The 24,448-nt window shown below is 51.3% G+C and overlaps 1 protein-coding gene across 7 annotated transcripts in view; it reads left to right on the top strand.

The window, feature by feature from the left end:
• Positions 1–24,448, top strand: part of POR (P450 (cytochrome) oxidoreductase) — a 59,451-nt gene that overhangs the window by 11,439 nt on the left and 23,564 nt on the right. For 2 of the 7 annotated variants that reach the window (XM_021085553.1, XM_021085554.1), the window contains exons 2-3: positions 10,226–10,303; positions 22,416–22,607. In XM_021085553.1, coding sequence (XP_020941212.1) covers positions 22,429–22,607 — 179 coding nt within the window. In that variant the 5' untranslated portion in view covers positions 10,226–10,303; positions 22,416–22,428. 7 annotated transcript variants of the gene reach the window in all.

Genomic DNA, 24,448 nt, shown 5'->3' with positions numbered 1-24,448 from the left:
AGTGACCGCGTATACCTGTCCCGAGTGACAGCATCATGTCAGGTCCGCGTTTTGTCTCTCTCCCTCCTAAGAGAAGGCGGTCGGGCGGTGAAAACCTCAGCAGGCAGTGGCCTGGCGTGGTGCGATAGTCACGGTGCTTTTGCAGTGCGAGGGCCCTCTGTCCCCTGGGGTCTGGTTCTTCCCCACGCGTTCATGTTGTGAACTCTGATTGACCCCCCCCCCCCAAAGCCCTACAATGGAAAAACACCGTGTGACCCCACAGAGATCGTGGAGGTGACTTTCCCTCGGTGCTCACACTCCCTTGATCCACCCTGGCCTTTAATGCGTGGCAGGTGCCTAACGTCAAGGTGCAGTGCAGGCAGAGCCGGGAGCCAAAACAATGCCATCCGGAGCCCGAGCCTGAGAGCAGCCTGGCCTGACCTCGTGATGAAGCCTGGCCTCTCGGGAAGCGGATGCCCATGACTCTGTCGGGCAGTCTTCCGTCACCGTGTCCATCACTGCGGGGCTGCTGCCCACAGCAGTGCTGTGCCGTTTGCTGGTCCTCCCCGTCCCGCCAGACCCTCAGTCTTTGCTGAATGGCACAGCCTGCTACTGGGCGACCGACCAGCCTGAGACCCAGCCGGGTCGTTACCGTTGTGGCTCAGCAGTAACGAACCTGACTGATATCCATAAGGATGTGGGTTCCATCCCTGGCCTTGCTCAGTGGGTTAAGGAGCTGGCGTTGCCGTGAGCTGAGGTGCGGGTCCCAGACATGGTTCGGAGCCCGCGCTGCGTAGGCCGGCAGCTATAGCTCCAATTTGACCCCTATCCTGGGAACCTCCATATGCCGCAGGTGTGGCCCTTTGAAAAAAAAAAAAAAGAGAGAGCGAACCAGCTGGGACCATTGTGAGCCAGGAGTTGGGCCACCCCTTGCTCGTCTGTGGGCAGCCAGTGATGGCTAGGGTTGCTACAGGAGGTGACAGAGGGTCTCACGTGGCCCTTAAATCGCCCTCTTTGAGTTGCTGGCTGAAGGACCTTCAGTAATTTGCTGGTCCCTTAGGTCTTTGAGTCTGTGTCTGTAAAACGAGTGAAATAATATTTATCGAAACAAGCTTATCCTAAGAATCAAAGAGCTTGGATAGAGTACCTGGCGTGGTACTGGGCAGGTGATGGGTGTGGGGTCGGTGCTGGTCCCCGTGCCCGCCTCCTGCTTGGTGCTGATGAGGCCCTGGCAGGCCTTTCTCTCTCCAGCAGGGCCCAGCACTGGTGTCTTGGAGATGATGGGGGCTCCTGGTCCCTAGATGCTCCGCACTTGCTGGAGAAGTACAAAGATGAACAGTCCGTAACCTGAGCTTCAGGAGTTCGGAGTCAGGTGAGAGACACAGGCGTGGAAGTGACTCTAACCCGAGGCAGGTGCAGCCACGGGCCGTAGCTTAGCACAAGCATGAAGCCAGGAGCGACGGGTTTATGGAGGAAAGAGCACTTGGGTTAATCCGTGAAGATACAGCTTCAGTGGCTACAGAAAGAAAGGGTGGAACATTCTCAAGGGAAAACACTGCTGCAGGAACAGGCAGCAGAGGATAGTATATACGGTGTGGCTGGGGAGCCGATAGGAAGGCCTCGTAATAAGGATGCCACTGGACCTTTGAAAGAAGTTTTTATTTTTAACTGATTTTTGACTGGCAGAAAAATTGCAGAGTTTGCTTGTGTTTCTCACCCAGCTCCCCCTGATATTAGCATCTTATGAAATGATCAAGATCAGGCCTGCATGATGGGTACAGTACTGTGAACTATAGACCAGGGGTCACCAGACTTTTTCTGTAAAGGGCCAGATGGTAGCTATGAGGCTTTGCGGGCTGGAAACTACACAACTCTGTTGCTTCAGCGACATTCATCTGTAAACGAAGGAGCATGGCTGTGTCCCAGTCAAGTTTTATTTTCACAAAGTGGGCAGGCTGGGCCCTGCTGGCCGCTGCCGGTCTACCAGCCCCTTCAGAGAATTTCACCACCTTCCCACTCGTCTTCTCTCGGCTCCAGGACCCCGCCTTGCCCTGGCTGGTCGTGTCTCCGGAGTCCCCTCCCCCCCCATGCCAGCTCCTTCTCCTTTCGTGCCCTGGCTGCTTTTGGAGGCGGCTGGTCCGTTATGTTGTCGAATGTCCATCGCGTGCGGGTTGGACCAGTGCTTTCTCAGGGTCGGAGCGGGGTTGCACCTTGGTGGCAAGAGCACCTCGAACCCTGCTGCTGTGCCTTGTCTCGGGGCTCATGCCTGGCGAGGTCTGCCTTGACCTCCTGGTTAGGTTGGCATCGGCAGCGTTTCTCCACTGTGACGCTTCTGTTTTTCTCTTTGTGGTTGGTGAGTATCTTGGGGGAGATACTCTGAGACTATAAATCCCGGCCTCCCTGTCCCCCTCCCTGCCGGCGGGACTCTTTGGCCTCTGACTTGAGCCACATCCCTTGGAGATCTTCACCTGCCACCGTTCTTACTGCGGTCGTTGTCTAATAATGGCAATTCTCTCTTTTCCTCTTAACGTCTGCATTTATTAGTTGGGAGTCTACGGTGAGGAAGCGTCGTTCTTTCTCTCCCATGTATTTCACTGTTTACATCTGGACGTAGGGACATCGTCTTGTCCTGTGGTTAAAAACCCATTACTCCCCTAGCAGTGAACAATCCAAAGAAGAAATTAAGAAAACAGTTTTATTTAGCGTAGCATCAAGAGGACTAACATATTTAGGAATGTAAGCAAGGGGTGCCAGAGTTTTTACACCAAAAACTGCCAACACGTTGCTGAAAGGAAATAGAGATTTCCAGTCAGATGGCACGACCTTCACGCTCATGGATTGGAAGACGTAATATTGTTAAGAGGGCATCGGGAGTTCCCACAGTGGCTGGGTGGGTTAAGAATCTGACTGCAGTGGCTGGGATTGCCGCAGAGGTGCGGGTTTGATCTCTGGCCCCGCACACTGGGTTAGGGGATCTGGCATTGCCGCAGCTGTGGCGTAGACCACAGCTCCGGCTCAGATTTGATCCCTGGCCTGGGAGCTTCCATATGCTGTGAGTGTGGCCAGAAAGGGGCGGGTCCGGGGGGGAGTGGTAGGCAGGGGAAAAATAGTGCTGGGACAACTGGATATCCAAATGCAAAAAAATGAGGCTGAACCCTTACCTCCCACCATATACAGAAATCAGCTCAAAGTGGATCAAAGACTAACCCTAAGAGGTAAAACCATAAAACTGAGAAGAAAAAAAACCATAGGGATTAATCTTCATTACCTTGGCTTTGGCAGTGGTTTCTTAGACAGGACACCCAAATCACAGGCAACAAAAGAAAAAGCAGATCAATTGGACTGTTGTGGACTGAATGTTTAAGTCCCTTCAAATTCATATGTTGAAATCCTAACCCCCCAGTGTGACGGTATTAAGGGGGGGCCTTTGGTTGGTAATTAGATCATGAAAGCCTTGTGAATGGGATTAACACCCTGATAAGAAGAGACACGAGAGCTTAGTTCCTCTGTGCCCTCTGCCGGGTGAGGATATGAGAAGGCAGCTACTCTAAGCCAGACAGCAGGCTGTCCCCAGCCTGCTGGGGATCTCAGACTTCCCAGCTGGCAGAACTGTGAAAAATAAATGTTTGTTGTTTAAGCTACCTAGTCTGCGGTGCTTGTTATCGCAGCCCAAGCTAAGCCATGGACTCGGTCACAATTAAAAACTTTTGTGCATCAAAGGACACTTTCAAGAGAGTGAAAAAGACAACCCCCAGAATGGGAAAAAGTATTTGCCAATTATCTATCTGATAAAGGTCAACTATCTAGAATATATAAAGAACACTCGTAACTCAACAATAGGAAAACAACCCAGTTAAAAAAACGAATGAAAAGGGCGTGAAGAACACGAGTAGGTATTTTCCCAAAGATATGCAGATGGCCACCGAGCACAGGAAAAAGATCCCCAGCGTCACTGGTCCGTGGGAAACGCACCCTAAAGCACGACGAGATCTCTCTTCACACCCACTGGGGTGGGTGTTTAAAACAAAAACAAACCCAGCAAATAATGAATGTTGGTTAGACTATGGAGAGATTGGGACCCTCGTACATTGCCGGTGGGGATGTGAAGTGCTGCGTTCACTGTGCTGAGCAGTTTGGCATAGAACTACCGTCATGGCCCAGCAGTTCCACTTCTAGGCAGCTCCCCAGGAGAATCGAAAACAGGTACTCAAACAAGCACTGTATGTGGATGCAGCAGCATCATTCGTAATAGCCCGAGAGTGGAAACAACCTAAATATCCATCACCTAGTGAACTGATAAGTAAAATGTGGTCTGTCCATAGTGGAATTTTTTTTTTTTTTTTTTTGCTTTTTCTAGGGCCGCTCCCGTGGCATGTGGAGGCTCCCCGGCTAGGGGTCTAATCGGAGCTGTAGCCACCGGCCTACACCAGAGCCACAGCAACGCCACATCTGAGCCGTGTCTGTGACCTACACCACAGCTCCCAGCAACGCCAGATCCTTAACCCGCTGAGCAAGGTCAGGGATCGAACCCTCAACCTCATGGTTCCTAGTCGGATTCGTTAACCACTGCACCACGACGGGAACTCCCTGACCTGGGTGTTCATAAAGCCCAGAGGCCGTTGCTCTGCCTTTTCGAGTCATTTCAGACCTTCCGAGCTCTCTCTGGCCTGCCCTCTGCCAGGCACTCTCCTGTCTCATCACAGTAGTTTCTGGGGCCTTGTCCACTGCCGCCTGTCAGCCTGTGACTCTGAGAACTTGTATCATTGCATCAGCTTCAGGTCCCAGAGCTAAATTAAGGCTTCGCTGTTAGAAGTCGAGGTGGGCCCCTCGAGAGTGGCCGAGGGCCTGGCTGAGGGACGATGAGTGGAAACTCCACGTGCTCCTGCTGTGGGGGGCGGGGTGGTCCCTCCACTGCATCTCAGCCGCGAGGCGGGCTGCGGGGATGGGGCAGCGCTGGGGGTTCTCTTTCCTCTCAGCAAAGGTCCCATTTCTCCAGAGCTTTTGGGGAGGCTCTCCAGATCCAGGAGTTTGGGGAGTCACCTGGACTGGCTTCGAGGGCCAGAGCTGTAGTGTCTGCCCCTTACCTGTGTCCTCCTGGTTGTAGCACACCCAGAAGACAGGGCGCAAGACAGAGTTGTGGTTGTCACCTTTCCTTCCGCAGGTGTCACACTGGGCACCTCTGTTGTCTCACATAATGTCAGCAACCGCCCCTGTGAGATGGTACCATCAACCCTGTTTACAGATGAAGACACCGAGGCTCAGAGAGATTTCAAGATTCGCGTGTGTGTACATGTCAGGGTGTAAGTTTAAACGTGTGATGCGTTTTCAGGCACAAATGGTGTGCATGAGTATCGAGATGTGCTTTCCCAGGACCCTGCTGCCTGCTTTCCGAGTCGCCCGCTGCCCTGCCTTGACGGTCTGGCTCAAGGTCTCGAGGAGCAGGTGGTTGGAAGGGCCCGTCCGTCTGTACATCCATCTCTGCAGTTTCTTCTCTTCGTCCGCCCTTCTGGGCACAGGTGTCCTCACCTTCCTGGGCGCTGATGGATTCTTGTATTTAGGTGGGGTCTCGCACCCCCCCAGCCCCGGCCCCGTTTCCTTCCCGGGCTTTATGGACTCGCTGGCTTACTCTCCAGGTTAGCAATGTGCCTTACAGAGGGAAAGAAGGCTGCAGAGAAACATTGAAAATAAATTGCTTTTTGGAAAATAATTTGACAGTCATTCCGGAGTCTTTAAAATACTCCCTTTGATTGGGAAATATTTCTGAGATATATTAAGAAACTCTATTTTTGAGAAAATAAGCAGAGGTGCACAAAGATTTCTCTTGAAACGGGATCAGTCTTCATGTTTACCATGGTGGTGTTTATAATAGAAATACCCAGCAAACTGCTCCTATATTCATAGGCTAGAAGAACATTTGAGATTTTATAATGTTCACAACTCAATCAATGAAGACAGCAGGACAAAATTATATGTAGTCTCAAAGCAATAATGTTAAAAATAAATGTTTTATATAATGTACATGTAAAACACAGGTGGGACAAAAACAACTAGGTGTTCCGTTATGTTCTTAAACTTAGCATATTTTCTCCAGCAAGCATGTATTTATTTTTAACTTTTTAGTTATTGATTTATTTATTTATTTTTTATTCTTTTTATGCCTGCACCTGTGGCATATGGAGGTTCCCAGGCTAGGGGGCGAATCAGAGCTGCATCCGCCGGCCGACGCCACAGCCACAGCAACGCCAGATCCAAGCCTCGTCTGCACCCCACACTGCAGCTTCTGGCAGCCTCAGATCCTTCACCCATGGAGCGAGGCCAGGGAACAAACTCGCATCCTCACAGAGACAGCGTCAGATCCTTAACCGGAAGAGCCACAACGGGAACTACAACTTTTTAATTTTCAAACTGTTTCAGATTGACAGGAAAGTTACAAAAATAGCGCAAAGAATTTTTGAAGACTCCTTACACAGATCCCCAGATATTAAAATTTTACTATGTTTATCCTTTCCTCTCTCCCGCTCCCTTTTTTGAAATTGAAGCATAATTGACATGCAGCTCTATGTTAGTTCCAGGTGCCCATCTTGGCACCTGCATCACAGAATGATCACCAGGCCAAGTCTGCTCACCCTCGGTCACCGTACAGAGTTATTACACTGTTGGCTCTAGTCCCCGTGCTTTACATTTCGCCTCCATGACTCAGATGTTTCGTAACTGGAAGTTTGTTCCCCTTAATTTCCCTCATTAATTTCATTCATTTCCCTATTCCACTCCCCTCCGGCAACCACCACAACCACCTGTTTGTTCTCTGTATCTGTGAGTCTGTTTCTATTGTTTTTTTTTTTTTCTTCTTTAGATTCCACATATGAGTGCAATCTTATAGCACTTGTCTTTCTCTGTCTGACTTATTTCACTTAGTGTAATACCTTCTAGGTCCATCCATGTTGTGGCCAATGGCAAGATTTCATTTTACGGCTGAGTAATTTTCCCTTTTATACATACACCGTATCTTTCTTCATTTGTCTATGGATGGGCACTTAGGTTGCTTCTGTAGCTTGGCTGTTGCCAATAATGCTCCGATGAACATAGGGGTGCATGTATTTAAAAATTCGTGTTTTTTTTTCCTCTGGAGAAATACCCAGACATGGAATTGCTGGACCATATGGTAGTTTTATTTTTGATTTTTTGAGTACCCTCCATGCTGTTTTCCACAGTGGCTGCACCAATCTCCGAGTGCATAAGGCTTCTCTTTTATTCACATCCTCGCAGCACTTGTCTCTCTCTCTCTTCTTTGTGTGTGTGCTTTTTAGGGCCACACCTGCAGCATATGGAAGTTCCCAGGCTAGAGGTCAAATCAGAGCTGCATCTGCCAGCCTGTACCACAGCCACAGCAATGCCAGATCCTTGACCCACTGAGCGAGCCCAGAGATGGAAACCGCATCCTCGTGGATACTGATCGGGCTGTAACCCACTGAGCCATATGGGAACCCTTCTCTCTTTTAATTGTGTTTTCTCCTGACCTCATTGCGACTAAGTTGCACGTATGGTGCTCATTTACCCCTAGGTACTTCAGTGTTTCTAAAGTTCAAGGGCATTTTCTTCCTTAGCCATGCTATAATAATCCATACTAGAAAATTAACATTGACATACTGTATTGTCACATCATAGCACTTATTCAGATTTTTTTTATAATCTTATATGTTTAATGAGAAATCATATTTTGGTGACTTTTTTCAAAAGTAGTTGAGGGTATTTGGCTTGCCAAATAAAATGATTAAAATACGGAAAGAGGAGTTCCTGTCATGGCGCAGTGGTTAACGAATCCGACTAGGAACCATGAGGTTGTGGGTTTGGTCCCTGACCTCGCTCAGTGGGTTAAGGATCCGTTGTTGCCGTGAGCTGTGGTGTAGGTTGCAGACGTGGCTCGGATCCCGCGTCACTGTGGCTCTGGTGTAGGCTGGTAGCTACAGCTCCGATTGAACCCCTAACCTGGGAACCTCCATATGCCGTGGGAGTGGCCCTAGAAAAGGAAAAAAGACAAAAAAAAAAAAAAATACGGAAGGAAAGTATATTTGTTTATTTACACATCAGGTTGCAAGAGATCATGTATATGTTCCAATTTGCCACTAAGGTCTTTTAGAGCCAAAGAAAAAATCTCCCCCCAGTCCCCCACCCCAACCCCGCTTCTAGTCCAAGATTGCATTGAGCTGTAAACACTCTTTAACTTCCTTGGATCTGGGGCGCCTCCGTCTTTCTTCATCCTTCGGGACCTTGACATTTTTCAAAAAGTCAGGCTCTCCCTTTATAGAATGTCCCTCCGCGTAATTTGTCTGATGTTTCCTCATGATGAGGTTCAGTGTATATGTTTTTGGCCGAAATATCATGGAAGCGGAGTTTTTGTCCTGAGAGCACCGTGGCAGGTGGCCGGTGATGTCACTGTGCCCTCTCCCTTGGACTTTGATTGTTGCCCTTGGTTATGGTGTCAGCCAGGTTCTCTGCCACCAAGTTCTTCTCTTTTGGATGTGATCAGCGTGTTTCTCATCACACCTGCACCCCCAAGTTTTAGCGTGTTGCTGATTCTCGTCAGCATCGGTTATTACCGTGCTTGTTGCCCGTTGGTCATTTTCAGAGTCCTTCACTCCCTCTCCATTTGTTAGCTGCACTCTGTGCCAGGGAAGACGTTTCCCTCCTCACCTCCGTGTGTATTCATTTATGTATTTATATCAGTATCGACTCAGGTTATTCTTTTATCCTATGGGTTATAATCTGTCGCCGATGGTATTTAGTTTGATGCTCGAGTTGTCCCAGATTTCCCAGTGGGGACCCTTCAGGTGGACAGACGCCTGTGTCCTTGAGACCTGTCCCTGTCATCCGTCAAGCCCCTCCCTCCCCGGGCACAGCAAGGTGATCCGGGTTCATCCACTACTCTTTGTGCCCTTGGAGAAATGAGTCAGCCGTTTCTCCAAGGAGCCCTGGTTAGGGTCCCTTTGATGGAAAACGGGTGTTTAGAAGCCAAGATTTGGGTGCTAGATGGCTCCTTGCTTCTGGGGTATCATTGCTTCTAGGCCCTTGCAGCAGATAAAACTAGAAAATAGACACACACACGCACACACACACTTCTAAGTCTGTCTTTATACAGTTAGAAAGCGTGGTGTATACTGACAGCTCCTGTTTCAGTCCATCCCACAGCATTTGCTCCGATCTCCCTTCCCATATTCGCACCTCCCTTCTTCATCAAGAAGTCCAGCCCCCATGTCTCGTGTCAGAACTAACACATGAATACCAGCCGTCTCATTTCAAAGACCAGACCAAGCAAAGGTCCCAGTCGTAGACATTTCCTTCAGGAAATCACTGTTGTGTGTGTATATCCTCTTGGATCATTTTTCTAGGGAAATACATACTTTTGCTTTTATTTCATTAAGGGTTGCGTAATGAGAATATAGCTTTCTTTTTGGTTTAATGCATTTTGGCAGTCTTGCAGTTGCGAGCACCGTGGGTTCCATGTAACTGTTTTGTAACTGTTGCATAGCGTTCCATGACTTGGGATGGGAAACCCAAGCATCCAATGTGAGACTGATACCTGCAATGCTGAGCTCAGGGGGAGGCACAGTCCGAGAAGAGAGTCACTAGACCCAAGAGTCTGGGCTTTTTTTTTTTTTTTTTTTCCCATAAGAAAACAGCTTTAACAATGTTTTTCTGGAGTTCCTATTGTGGCTCAGTGCGTTAAGAACCCGACTAGTCTCCATGAGGATGTGAGTTTGATCCCTGGCCTTGCTCAGTGGGTTAGGGATCCTGCATTACCTCGAGCTGTGGCATAGGTCCCAGATGTGGGTCAGATCTCAGTGTGGTTGTGGCTGTGGTGTACGTTAGCGCCTGCAGCTCTGATTCAAGCCCTAGTCTGGGGGCTTCCATATGCCGGAGAAGCGGCCCGAAAAAGAAAAATACATGTATTTTTCTGATTAGGTAAATAGTGCACACCCATTATTTTAAAAGAAGCAAGTAGTGCACTAGAAATAAAGTGGGGAAAAAAAATGAAACTCTCACCCCAGAGATCATATTTTGGGGATCCTTTCACTTATCCTCTTACGCATACACTCGCATAAATATTTCTACATCACTGAGACCATGGTACCTACGCTGTTAGGTTGCGGATATTTTGCAGTGGAACTTACATTCAGTAAAGTGCACTATTTTTAATGTGGACCTTGATGAGTTTTTATGTAAACTCCCCCTGTACCTTCCACTGCAGATAAGATACTGCGCATTGACCAGCACGGCAGAAGCTTCCCTTGTGCCTCCTCCCCCACTCGCGACCCTTGACCCAAAGGTAACCACTGATCCGAGCTCTTTTTTTTTTCTTTTTATTTGTTTATTTATTTATTTATTTCTCAAATGAATTTAATCACATCTGTGGTTGTATAATGATCGTAACAATCTGATTTCACAGGATTTCCATCCCTCATCTGCGCTCTTGTCCCCATAGATTGCTTTTGCCTTTTCCTGAAGTTCAACTATAAATGGAATCATGGAATCATACAAGCTTCTCTGCTGTGTCCGGCTCTGCTCATTCAGTATTTGGTCTGCGATTCCCCTGTGTTCCTTTTTCTTGGCTGCGGGTACTTTATCCTTTTTATTTTTTACTTCGTATCTTTCAGTTTTCTATAGTGCTAACAGCTGCGTTTATCATAGCACATACCCTGTGCTAGGCACTGCTCTAAACCCTTTACAGGTTCAGCTTGTTTAATCCTCACAGTAACCCAGTGAGGTAGATACTGTTATTGAAATAACATCTGTGACTCTTTATCAGGTCAGTAAAGCTCCCTGTCATTCCTAGTGTGCTGGGTTTTTTCATCATGAATGAATGAATGATCGGATGCTATTTCTCCATCTGTTGATCACATGGGGTTTTTTTTAAGGCCTGTTGAGGTAACGAATTACAACGATGTTTGGATATTGAACTAACCTAGTATTGCTAGAGACAACTCTGTTTGATCATGACATAGTATCCTTTTTACATATTGCTTGATTTAATTGGCTAATGTTTTATTTTATTTTTATTTTTAATTATTTTTTGGTCTTTCTAGGGCGGCACCTGAGGCATATGGAGGTTCCCAGGCTAGGGGTCCAATTGGAGCTGTAGCCGCTGGCCTACGCCACAGCCACAGCAATGTGGGATCTTAGCTGTGTCTGCAACCTACATCACAGACTCATGGCAACACCAGATCCTTAACCCACTGAGCGAGGCCAGGGATCGAACCCACCTCCTCACGGATGCTAGTCGGGTTAACCACTGAGCCATGACGGGAACTCCAGATTGGCAGATGTTTTAAAAAGATTTTTTGCGTCTGTGCTCATGAAGGCAGTTGGTCTGTAATGTTCTTTTTTGTACTCTCTCTGTCTGGTTTTGGTATCGGGATAATACAGTCCTCATAAAAGAGTTGGGAAGTCTTCTGTCTTCTAAAGAATTTCCCAAGCCAGGGATTGACTCTGAGCCACAGCTGTGACCTCTGCCACAGCTACAGCAATGCCAGATCTTTAACTCACTGCATTGGCAGGGACTGAACCCATATCTTCCTAGCTACCTAGGCTGCTGTAGTTGGATTCTTAACCCTTGGCACCTACAGCAAGAACTCTTAAATGTTTGATAGAATTTTCACCAGCAAAGGAGTGCTCATTGTAGCTCAGCAGAAACTAATTCGACTAGGAACCATGAGGTTGCGCGTTTGATCCCTGGCCTTGCTCAGTGGGTTAAGGATCTGGCCTTGCTGTGAGCTGTGGTGTAGGTCACAGGCTCGGCTTGAATCTGGCATTGCTGTGGCTCTGGCGTGGACTGGCAGCTGTAGTTCTAATTAGACCCCTAGCCTGGGAAGCTCCATATGCAGCGAGTGTGGCACCAAAAAGCAAAAAAAAAAAAAAAAAAAAAAAAAAAAATTTTCACCAGCAAAGCTGTCTGTTCGTGGGGTTCACTTTTGGTGAAGGTTTTAACCACTAATTTGAATTCTTTGAGAGAACTCTTTAGCTCCTCTGAGTGAGTTCTGATGGTTCAGGTCTAAGGAATGTGTCCAGTTCCTCTAAGTTACCAAACGTTGACATGAGGTTGTTGGTCGTGTCCCACTTACCTTCCAGCATGTGTAGAATCTGGGGCTGTCCGCCTTCTCATTCCTTGTATCGGTAGTTTATTCTTCTGTTTTCTTCCTGGTTGGTCTGCCCGAAGTTATCTTCTTTGGAAGCAGTGCATACGTCAAGAGTTATAAACATTCAAATTGAGTCAAGAACTTAAGGATTTTTTTTTTTTTTTAAAGCAAAAGCTTTCCGTGGATGCTTCTCTTAATATTATTTAGGGGGGGATCAGAATGGGGCTTAGTAGCAGACACACATTTTAACTCAAGCTCCACTGCTGTGTGACCTCAGGCAAACCTCTCAAACCTACTCGAGCGCTGGTGTTACCATTCGGCGATAATAGTAACTCCCACATAGAGCAGCGGAGACATTGACGTGTGCCCCAAAAGTGCCAGGCCAGGTGCCAGCTTATGTGGGCACCCGTGTACCTGTTACTCAGAGTGAGGGATTGGAAACAGCTCTGCCAGAATCGCCGTGTGTGGCGTGTGCCCGCATCTCCCTGGGCAGCTGCTCACCTCTCCCTTCTCTCTGTCCCCGCGGTGCTTCCCAGACACTGGTTTCATAGCATTTCTCACATTTGACCGTGGGATCTTCTGTATTCCTTGACCAGATCGTGTATTTCTGCTCACCAGGCCGGGTCTTTCTCATCGCTTCTCCCTGGTGCCTATACAGATTTTAGTGATGAAAAAATCTTTTTTTTTTTTTTTTTTTTTTTTTTGTCTTTTTGCTATTTCTTGGGCCGCTCCCGCGGCATATGGAGGTTCCCAGGCTAGGGGTCGAATCGGAGCTGCAGCCACCAGCCTACACCAGAGCCACAGCAACGCAGGATCCGAGCCGCGTCTGCAACCTACACCACAGCTCACGGCAACACCGGATCCTTAACCCACTGAGCAAGCGCAGGGACCGAACCCGAAACCTCATGGTTCCTAGTCGGATTCATTAACCACTGCGCCACGACGGGAACTCCGAAAAAATCTTAATAGGTGTTCCCGCTATGGCACTGTGGGTTCGGTGGTCTGGCTTGTCTCTGTGGAGGCGCTGGTTCGATCCCCGGCCTGGCCCAGTGGGTTAAGAATCCAGCGTTGTCACAGCTGTGGCACAGGTTGCAGCTGCAGCTCTGATTCAGCCCCTGGCCGGGAAACTTCCATATACCGCAGGGGCGGCTGAAAGAGAAAAAAAAAAATTGTTTTTTTTTTTTTTTTTTTTTTTTTCACTAAACACAGAGTAGGAAAGTAATGAAATAATGGTACATCGAATCAGTGGTCTGTGAGGCCCATCAAAGTCCCACATGAGCAGGAAATATCATTATAAAGGATCCTCTGGCAACCTAAAAACTGGTTTACGAAATAGAATACATTTGATCTGCTTTTCATGTGTGTATGTAGGCAAGTGGATATCACATATGGGGGAGGGGAACGCAGGATGCCGCTAGAGAGAAAACAGCTCTGAGGGTAGCCGGCCTCAGACCTGACCTCTGGGCATTTAAGATACCCAGGGTGAGAAGGGAGTGGGAGGCGGTGAGTCCCCGGTCCAGGTGCCTTCTCTGCCAGGGTTTAGACCCCAGTCCTCCCTCTTGTGGCCAGAAGGAGCAGTGACCTGCCATCAGGGACCAGCGCTGGTGTCTCTGCAGACTGAGCTGAGTTGGAAACGACGTGATGCAGATGGGATGACGGTGGGCTTGGGGGGCTGAGAGCCTTAATGACCCCTGAAGATGCTCCCCATCAAAGCCAAAAGCCCAGCTCCTTTGGAAGCACGGACCGTTCTTGGAACCCGTTTCTTATTTCGAAAGAGTTCGTACTTCCCTTTCCTTGCCCTTTCAGCGTCTGCCCCGAGCCTCCCCGGTTCTCTTCCTCTTTCCTGAGTCCTTAGGCGGTGCCGTGGAGCACGTATCCCTGTGTCATTGTCTGCCTTTACTTTCCATAGTTCCTGTTTAATGTAAACTGGAAATTGTGTGTGTGTGTGCGCGCGTGCATATAAGCGTGCACTTCCAAGGGCTCAGGGACAGAAGGTCTGAGGATCAGTGCTGACGTATTAACTCAGGTCAGAAACTAGGGGTTTTCTTTCTGTCATTGTCACCAATCAACCTCTTCGGTGTAACCATCATTAGCTTGGCAGGTCTGTGTCCCAGGCGCCTGGGGTGGCAGGCACTCTGCCCTTAAGCCCCGGTTCCCCCGCCTTGTGTGGACACAGCTCCAGCGATGGGGGCCGAGGCTCGCCTCTCATCAGCTCCTTCTCTTTCTAAGCGCCTTTGTCAGAAGGCTCTTCTTGGAGAGTGTGGCTCTCTGTCCTCGTTTCCACGTCTGCGCTCCTCTGTCTTCTATGACAACCCAGAGAAGGGTTCCGCTGCCTCGGAACCTCCTCTTCAGGGTAAACCTCTCTGTCCCTTTGCAGCTTCTCCCGGGACGTGTTTGGGGGCCAGCCCATTCCAGGGCCCTCTCTGCTGGTGTCCCGGGTGGTCTCTGATGCTCGGCATGGAGCCCATTTGTAACTCTGCTAACAGGCCTGAGCGCAGGGTTGCTGCAGGGGGGTCCTGTTCTTTTCCGTAAAGGGGAGGCGGCCGCACCTGTGCCTCAGGCATTCCGTGTGGATGTGCCAGCTGGATATGCCGGGTGAATGGTAATGTGCTCTGCCAGAGGCAGGCAGTGGGGGGCTCCGATGGCCCCCAGGGGTTCTCATCAGACTGTCGCCCCGTACTCCTGATGGTGCGCTGGAGGCAGAACTGGCTTCAGAGCAGGCGTGCCCAGAGCTCGAGTAAGCCAAGGTAAGTAACCCATTTCGTCAAGGCTAACGAAGACAAAGGAGGGATCAGAAGGATGAGCCGTATGAACTTGGCTTAGAAAAGCCCAGTCCTTCCTCCTGGGTCCCTTCTTTACTCTCTCACTGTGACCACCCGCACAACACTTCTGACCCAAGAAGTCTGTGCCACCAACTGGGTGTCCTACAGTCTCCCTCACCTGAGACACTGTCACCTGTGAGTCAGATCCCACAGGTGAGGCTGAGCCCTGGAGACTGAGCCTACCCCCACTGCAGATGCCAATCGCAAGTCTAGGTTGTCACCTGTGCTCCTGTCCAATCGGCCGTAAGTGGGGGTTCCCACAGCCCCCTCCTCGGGTTTGATTCATTTGCTAGAGCAGCTCACAGAACTCGGGAAAACGCGTTTGGCGGTTTATCATAACTGAGATCAAACTGATAAACACGTTTATCGTATTAAGCCTGTGATGGAGGCTACAGGTAAACAGCCAGATGGAGAGGTTCATAGGCCAGGAGGGTCCTGAGCCCAGGAGCTTCTGTCCGCGTGGAGTTAGGGTCACCCTCCCAGCACGTGGATGTCTCCAACCTGGAAGCTCTCCCAGTCCATGTTTCTGGGATTTTAGGAGGCGTCCTCATGTAGGTGTGGTCAGTTTTTTCCTCCATTTCCAGCCAGGCTGCCCTCTCTGGAGGAGGGGGTGGGGGCAGGGGCTGCAGACTCCAAGCTTTCTCATGGGGCCTGGTCCTTCTGGTAACCAGACCCCATGAAGCCCACCCAGAGCTGCATTCAAACAAAGGATGCGCCTATGCTCGTAACGCTTAGGAGAGTTCAACGGTTTGGGGAGCTCTGTGCCAGGAATAGGGGGCCGGAGATCAGTTTTTTCTATTATCTATTATATAGTTTCTTGTATTATCTCACTGACCTCCTGCGAAGTCCCTTGTGCCCATAAATTGCCCGGGGCCAACTCGGAGTCATGTTACTAAGCTGTACCCTCAGAATGCCCCAGAGTATGTTCCCAAGGGCTTAGGGGATCTGTGGGTTTGCCCCACTTGGACGTAAGGCCATGTGGCCAAGGCCCCAGAGAGGCTGATAGAAACAAGGCCGCCTGGCCGTCCCGACCGGCTGCAGCTCTGAGGGTCAGCAACTCTGGGGCTTTGTCAGCTCCACTTGTGCTGAGTGATGCTAGCTCGCTCTTCTGCCTGCTTCTTGTCGAGTCATGCTTTCACGGATCCAGCTCCCCTGGCTGCCTTCCTCTTTCGCATCATTGCATCAGACGCAGCGCCAGTCATGTGTGTCCAGACCCCACCCGCAAGCCCTGTTAAGTGGGGGAAAGGTTGTCAGCTGGGCATGGCATTGTCTGGACCGCAGCCTGTTAGTGGGGAGGTGTCGCTGGGCATTGGCATCTGCTCCAGAACCCTGGCCCAAGCGTGTTCTCGTCTAGGGTGCCTTAGTCATGGCTCCAGGACTGTATTGATCCCGTGGGTGCGGCCCCTGTTGAGGCATGTGGCATGACTCTAATCAGGCCACACCCTCACCTTGCCATCGCCGCTGCCCAGGGCCCAAAGATCGCAGACACGTAAGCGCTCCCAGGCCTTCCTCACGCTGGTCCGGGTCTCTTTTTAAAGGCGTATCGCTTACTCACCACCCTTGCCCCCCACCCCACAAATGCCTCCCGTCATACCACTCTTGAGTCACCCCAGATTCTGTGACTACTATTCTTTGATCATTTATGTCTTGGCACGTGCTTCCTGTGCCTGGAACTTCTCTTACCTTCCTTACCTGACTCTTGGACCCTGGTCCTGTTTCATGCCCCAGCTCAGAGGTTGGCTCCTGGTGTCCCTTCTTTGACTCTTTGGACCGTCTTACCTCCTCCTTCCTCAGAGCTTCCTTTCCCCCTATGCCTGGCCTCCCCATGGGGTTGAAAGGGTTGGAATATACCTACGAAGGACTGCAGTGAGTTGGCACCCTCTATCCCCCCAGGGTGGCAAAGGAGCCCTGACAAAAGAGAGGATTTAAATAAGGTTTCGAGTATTATACTACCCCACATGTTCAGGAGACGACAAAAAAATCACTCACCATACCAGGAACTAGGGAATTCTCAACCCGATTGAGAAAAGGCAGGCATACAAGATTTAAAGACGAGCCAAACACCTTAGAATTGAAAAATACTATAGCAAAAAATAGATAAATCAGAACTTGGTGGATGGCACCACAGGACAATGGAGACAACAGAGGAAATTGCCAGCAAACCTCAAGATAGAACACTAGAAATTACCCAGTCCCGGCCACGGAGAGAAACCAGACTGATGCAACTGAGCCGAACCTCAGGGACTCGCAGAACTAGTAATACAGCACGTTTCTCTCATCGTGGCCCCTGGAGAAGAGTGAGCATGTGGGGCTGAGGACATGTTTGGAGAAATAATGGCTGAAACGTTCTCAAACCTAGATGGAGATTCAAAACCCTAAGCAAATCCCAACTAGGATAAACCCAAGGAAAGCCACCCCTGTCTTGTCTTGGTTTAGATGATCCGTGCTGTGGACACCTGAGCTAGAGGGGAATCTGTTCTAGCTGCTCTTTTTTTGGGGGGCGGGGCGTGGCCACACTCATGGCATATGGTTCCCAGGCTAGGGGTCAGATCAGAGCTGTAGCTTCTGGCCTCCGCCACAGCCAGAGCAACGCCAGATCCAAGCCACGTCTGTGACCTACACCACAGCTCACAGCAACGCTGGATCCATAACCCAATGGGTGAGGCCAGGGGTCGAACCTGTGTCCTCATGGATCCCAGTCAGATTCATTCCTGCTGCGCCACGACGGGAACTCCCCAGCTGCTCTTTTGAGCAGTGCGTCAGCAGGCTGCTGTGGGGAGGCGCTTTCCGTGGGCATCCCTCAGGCTCTGGGGGATAAGCTGTTAAGGAAGAGCAGCATAGCTTTCCCTGAGGGTTTTCCCTTGTCTTGAAGCCACTGAACCTTGACTGAGGTTTGTGGCACTGAGCAGGCCCTGCTCCCTCTGCAGCTTGGGCGTCTGGGCTGCCTGGAGGTGACAGTGACTGTTTGCCTGGGCAGGGTGCACGCGGAAGGGGACGACTAGATTGCTTGCTGGCTTCCTTCCTGTTTTGCATCCATGACCGGCTCAGTGTGACATCAGTGCCAGCTTGGCTGATCAGTCAATTACTGGCCAGAAGCAAAGGCAACTGAAAGTACTTCCTGGAGGATGATTTTATGCTCCGGTGTTGTAAACAGTCAGATGGAGGAAAAACCCTTCTTCTGATCTTGCCTCATTTGCCCTTTCAGACGCTGGCAGAGTTCTCTCCTTGCCCTTGGCCTGGGCAGCCAGCATTTTGTCCACCTTGCTCTGTAGGTTATCAGGGTGCCTGGAGACTGGAGTCGCTGCCTTTGGCCTTCGGCCTCAGTAGGAACCGGCTAATTGGTGAAATTTAGGAGACATAGCACCTGTCTATCTATCCATGCCTCTTTCTGTATGTACATTGTCTTTTATGATACAAGTGAAAACCTAAGATACAGACCTAATTTGTAATAAAAGATCAGATCAGATCTGCTCTGTTCGGGGTGAGGTAGACCTACTTGGCTGATCTTTTGTGTCCTGGAGGATTTGTTTGGGGACCTGAGTCTTGGGGACCTGAGTGTGCTACATGGGCACACTCCCAGCCCCAAATTTGTTTCTTTCTTTCATTCTTTTTTTTTTTTTTTTTTCCATTGCTGTACCTACGACATATGAAAGTTCCCAGGTTAAGGGTTGAATTGGAGCTGCAGCTGACAGCCTACGCCATAGCCTCAGCAACACCGGATCCGAGCTACATCTGCGATCCACTCACCAAAGTCAGGAACTGAATCCACATCCTCCTCGTTACTAGTCGGGTTCTTAACCCACTGAGCCACAGCGGGAACTCCTTCTGCCCCACATTTCTTTTTTGGTCTGCCTGCGTCCTGTTAGTGGTTCATGTAGATGTTACATTCTGAGTGTTGTAGTGAATTCATGGACTCTGTTCATTGTACGGGAGTCGTCACGTACTAACTGATGTGCCAGGCCCTGTGTCAGGGAAGTGTGAGCCTGGGAAGTGACGGTCGAGCCTGAGGTCTGAGCCAGGAAGCAAGTGGAGGGTCACCTTGTGGGCAGTGGTAGAGATGCAGGCTGGAGAGGTGGGTGGGCGAGTTCGTGGGTGTTTAAGCACCAGTGGTTTAAGCAAGGTCGTAATAATGGATTTAAAGCTTTTTCTCAGCTTCAGCGCCCATGCATGCTGCTCGGATCTAGTGGGAGACGTCGGGGTGTTTTTCCTCCCAGGTTGGCTTCTTTTGTGCCAGCCTGCCAGCCCCTCCTCCCACCATGTGTCTGATACGGGGGTGCCTCCAGGACTGTTCTTCCCTCGGATCTCACGGCAGAGCAGGGGCGAGACCCAGGTCTACTGCCCCCCCCCCACTTAGATGGGTAGGGAGCCCAGCCCTCCCCTGGGAAGCTGGTGCCCCTTGTTGTGCCGCTCAGGTGAGCCGCTTAACCTCTTGGGGCCCCCGACTCCCCGTTGTGGATCCGCTGGTCTCCAGCATCCTCTCTTCCCCCTTCTGCAGCCCGTGTCTGTCCGACGTCAAAGCTGCTGGGGACACTTTCAGACACGTGGTGTCATCAGGTCTGTGCACCTGCTGCGGGGGCTCAGCCACATTCTGAGCACCTGCTCATCTCTGCAGCAGGGTGGGGACTGGTGGTGTCCTGACTGGGCTCAAAGGGAGAGGCCCGAGATGCCGAAGGAGGCAGCAAAAGCACAGGTGTCGGAGGTGGAGGGAGAGTGGAGAAGAGGGAACACAGCCGCACGCCCCGTCGTCGTCCTGGCTCCGTGTCCTGCTTTTCGGGTTATGATTTGCGTGCTGCGCTTTGCCCGCCCAGTTACCCTAGAATCCTATGCTTGTTCACTCAACAAGCTGCTCCGTTTGATGCCCATTATTGGCCCCTGGGGACTGACCCTGTAGTGAGGGTGACGGCCAGCAGGGGAAATGTATAAATAACATACTGCCAGCGAGTGATCAGGGCTGTGACAGGGGAAGCGCGGGGAGAGTGACCAGACACTATAGCGAGGCCACGTCTCTCTGAGATGGTGACCACTGAGTGGAGACCTGAATGAAGAGAGGGAGGGAGCCCTGCACATAACTGGAAGAGAGTCCAGGCAGCTGTCTTAACAGGTGCAAAGGCCCTGAGGCACGAGCAGGCCTGGAGGCTTGAGGAGTAGCTGGGAGGCTGGCCAGAGCAGTGCGAAACGGGGTGGGAGTGGTCCAGGGGCCAGGCCAAATGGGGCTCATTGACCGGCGTTGGACATTAGATTTTGTGCACAGTATGATATGAAGCCATTTGAGGGTTTTGATTAAGGGAGGTAGCATGCTCTGACCTGCATTTGCAAAGGCTCCCTCTGGCTCCTGGGTGGAGAACAGCTCGTAAGGCGTCTCTGGCAGCAGTTTGGGTGGCTTGAGCCACAGGTTGTTAGGACAGGGTTGTGGAGTTCCCTGGTGGCTCACCCGGTGAAGAATCTGGCATTGTCACCGCAGTGACTTGGCTTGCTGCTGTGGTGGCAGGTTCGATCCTTGGCCCAGGAGCTTCCACATGTCGTGGGCACAGCCCAAAAATAGCAAGCAAAAGCAAACTAAAACAAACCAACAGAAAAGAAAGAAAAGGGTTGAGTAAAGTTCGTGCAGTTCCCCTCACTCTGCAGCACCGTCACTCGGACTCCTCCTCCAGGGCCGAGCTTCCTCTTCTGCGTGATGCGGTCAACTAGCAGGCGTGTCAAGAAACAGTCATTCAGTTTCATGGGCATTAGTCCTCCCGCCCCACCCCCATCAGTAAAGGAAGGGCCTGGTCAGCCAGATTCCGAAAGGCGGGGGCACAGGGGCAGGCGTCCACTGACTGCTGCAATGTGAGGGGCGGCAGCTGGGAGCTCTCCCTCTTCAGCACATCAGTCCTGGCCAGAACCAGAGCTGCTTCCAGCCGAGCTCTGAGGGCCTGTCGCATCCCAGGCCTGTGGAACAGGTCCCCTCCACGTCCCCATGACAGAAAACATGTGGGCATGACCAGTGGTGACAGGAGAGAAAGACGTGACTAACCTTGAATATGTATTGTGTTTACTTATAAAATTAATACTTAATTACAAACAGTTTTCTCGGGGCTCCAGGGTTAAGTGTGTCCTTTAATATCAGAGATCTAGAAGGGTAAGTTGAGATGATCTCAGGAACTCAGCTTCTAGGAAAGTACCTCAGATGAGTGATGAAGCAAGAAGCCAGCTCGGGGGCCGTCCTGAATGGTCCATTCCGGGCAGGTTGCACAGGACGGCAGGGCTGGTGCCCGGCCCCTGGATGCTCAGGTGCTCTAGCTGCGGGGGCCCACTGTATGGTTTCCCAGAGGCAGTGACAGCTAACGGAAGCCAGATATGAAGTAATTTCCCATTGCCTGAGTTGCTGAGCTCTGACTAAGACATTCCTGACCACGTCTGGGCTCACGGTTGCAGCAAGAGCAGCCCACTCCGTGAGAGCAGTGATTGCAAAAGGCAAGATGCAGATGTCAGCTGCGCCCAGCCATGGGGATGAGAGGCAGAAGCCTTGATGGACTCATAGCTCTGTACCTGCAAGGTGTCCATGGTGGAAGGGCCAGTTGAGCACCTTTCAAGGGAGCTGAGTAGGTAGGTGTGGTGGGGGTCCCTGAGACCCTCTGGTTCAGTGGGTCAGCAGGACTCAGATAACTCAGAAAAGCTGTTTTACTCCCAGTTATGGTTTATTACGGCAGAAGGAAACAGACCAAAATCCACAAAGGAAAGACGCTGTAGGTCTAGGAGGAACGAGGCAGGAGCTTCCAGTTCTTGGCCAGTGGAGTCACATGACACCACGTAATTCTCCCAGCAACCACAAGTGGCATCACATAGAAAGTGTTGCCATCCAGGGAAGCCACCCCCAGGGATTTTACTGGGAGTCAGCCTCAGAGGCACGGGAGTGCCAGCATGTCTAAGCCACCTGCTCCATCTCCGGCACCCTGGAGGCCACAGCAGTGTGCAATTCAGAGCCCCGGATGTTCCTCTGAACCACATCATTAGTCTAAACCCTCTGCACAACCCAAGGTCTCAGGCGTGTGGAGATACTCTTATCAGATGGCACATTCCAGGGGCTCAGAGGTTATATCCCAGGAGCCCTCCAGGGGCCACTCTTGAAGACCTTTGGAATGTGCGGGGTTCGGGCCATCCTGGCCCGGCCGCATGGCTAAGAAGGGGCTTGCTGTGAAGTGGCTCCTCTCTCTGCTGTGTCCTCGTGGGGCTGGAGTCTGTGTTCTATGTTCACAGAGGGCCCGGTCCCCCTGGAGCCTGCGCCCAGGGCTGCACGGATGCCGGCCAGGCCACATACTCTTGTCATTCCCATCCGAGGCTGCAGCTGCACCCTGCCTGGGCCGGCAGCCCTGCGCCCGTGCTCCGTCTGTTGCTGCAGCCTCTGGGGCACGAGGCCCAGGCCGGGGCCTCCGGGGCTCCCCAGCAGGCCTCAGGCAGGCCCTGTCCCTCCCTGCTGATGTCTGTCATCTCTCTCTCCTGACAGTTTCGTGATCAGCATGGGGGACTCCAACGTGGATACTGGCACCACCACGTCCGAGATGGTGGCTGAAGAAGTGTCCCTTTTCAGCGCCACAGACATGGTCCTGTTTTCTCTCATCGTGGGTCTCCTGACCTACTGGTTCATCTTCAGAAAGAAAAAAGACGAAGTCCCCGAATTCACCAAAATTGAGACCACGTAAGTGACACCGCGCAGGATCCCTCCAGAGCAGGTCTCTGCCATCCCAGCAGTGCCCTGGGCCTGGGCCTGGGGCAGGAGTGAGCAGCTAGAGATGCAGGATCCCTTGTGGCCTCTTGGCCCGAGTCTCGAGTTTGGCTGGCTGGTGGCCTCTTCTTCGGGTCTGCTTAACCAGCCGTCATGCTCAGGCTGCACCTCGGCCTTCAAGGTCCTTTGATACCAGTGCTTGTTCAGACGTCACAGGAACCATGCAGAGAAGAAGGGCCCCTGCCGAGAGGTAGCCTGAGGCTCAGGCCCTCAAGGTCAGCAGCCTTCAAGGTCAAGCGCCGAGGCAGCGGGGGCGCTGGCGCCGATTTCATTCATATCCCACTCCAGACCCTCAATCTTTCCTTTCGTGAACCCGGGCTTGTAGAGGTGCTGTCCGCAGGCCCGGGAGCAAGGCGACCGCTCCTTTTGCAATTTCCTTTCAATCTTTTTCATTCTCGACAAGAAGAGAGGAAACCGTTTCTCCTCCTCTCGTCTCAGTACCCACACTGAGCTTCTGTGACCAGACCGGCAGGCAGTCTGGTGTTGACGTCACCTAGCGCGGGTCCTGCCACACGGTAGCCACTTAGTGTCTGTGCCAGAAAGTGTTTAGTGCCTGTGCTGCCCTGGGCGCGCTGCAGGGATGCAAAGGTGGCCTTTACAGTAATGAGGCTCAAAGTCAGGACATTGAAAGGTCGTTTTTAAAGACGGTTTATGAAGTGCTTTCACATGCGTTATCTAATCAGGGCTTCCTTGTGACAGCAGTGCCCACATAGCAGGGAGGGCAGCCTCATTGCACGTTATGGAGAGAGCCTGGGTGGCCAGGAGACAGGGCTCTGAGAGCTCCAAGAAGGAAGTCCCCCCTGGAGGGAGGGACCGGCAAGGTGGGCTGTGCTGCTGCTGCGGGGGCCACACCCCGAGGCTGCGAGGGCTTTGCTGGCCGAGGGCCAGAGGGACAGGAGGCCGGGCAGGTGAGCTGGCGCCAGCCTGTTCCAGCCGGGGCTGAACAGGGACATTCCTGGCGTGGCCAAGTGTTTTTGGTGAAAAGGTATGGCACTCACGATAAGGGGACCAGCACCCAGGTCCCAGTTGACGGGGGCCCCTGCGTCTCCCTGTCTATAAGATGGAGGTGTCCCCGGCCTGTGCGACAGGAGGGCTCGGCACTCCCGTCCTCCCCGCCACCAAGGTCTCCGGCCTCACAAGATGGACTTGAAACAAAACCCCGGAGTTGTGTTTTGCAGATTCTAATTGTCCCTCTTTGCCGGGCTGCGGCAGTGATGATTCCCTTCCGCATAATCCTAACGACGTCAGCCTGTGTATTTCAGTCCCTTCCCGGCCCTCGCTCTGTCACGTGGACCGCCCGAGCCCCGCCAGGCAGGGGAGCTTTCCTCGCGAGGCGTTAGGTCCTGGGCCCTGAAGCTGGGGACTGAAGGTTTGAATCCCGACTCTGCCCCTGTCTTAGCCGTGTGACTTTTGCCTCCCCTTAATCTTTTTGATTAAACTCAACTGTAAATCGGCGATGATAACAGAACTTACTTCCTAGGGTTGTAAAAATTAAATGGCATAATCCACCATAGAGCTCTGTGCCCAGCCCGGTGCCTCCGAGCCCACAGACGCCGTGTGTTTATCCTTGTTATTAATGTCATCTGCAGGCTTATAAGAGCCCTTCGAAGACACCGTTATTACCCCATTTCACAGAGAAGGAAACCGAGGTGCTGGGGATTGAGGCATTTGCCCGAGGCCACCTCACTTAGAAGTAGCAGCGCTGCCTTTTTTTTTTTTTTTTTTTGTCTTTTTAGGGCCGCACCTGCACCATA

This window comes from Sus scrofa, chromosome 3 (assembly GCF_000003025.6).
Source record: "Sus scrofa isolate TJ Tabasco breed Duroc chromosome 3, Sscrofa11.1, whole genome shotgun sequence".
Taxonomy (NCBI): Eukaryota; Metazoa; Chordata; class Mammalia; order Artiodactyla; family Suidae; genus Sus; species Sus scrofa.
The sequence above is the reverse complement of the archived record's forward strand: the minus strand, read 5'-3'. Positions and strand labels throughout refer to the sequence as shown.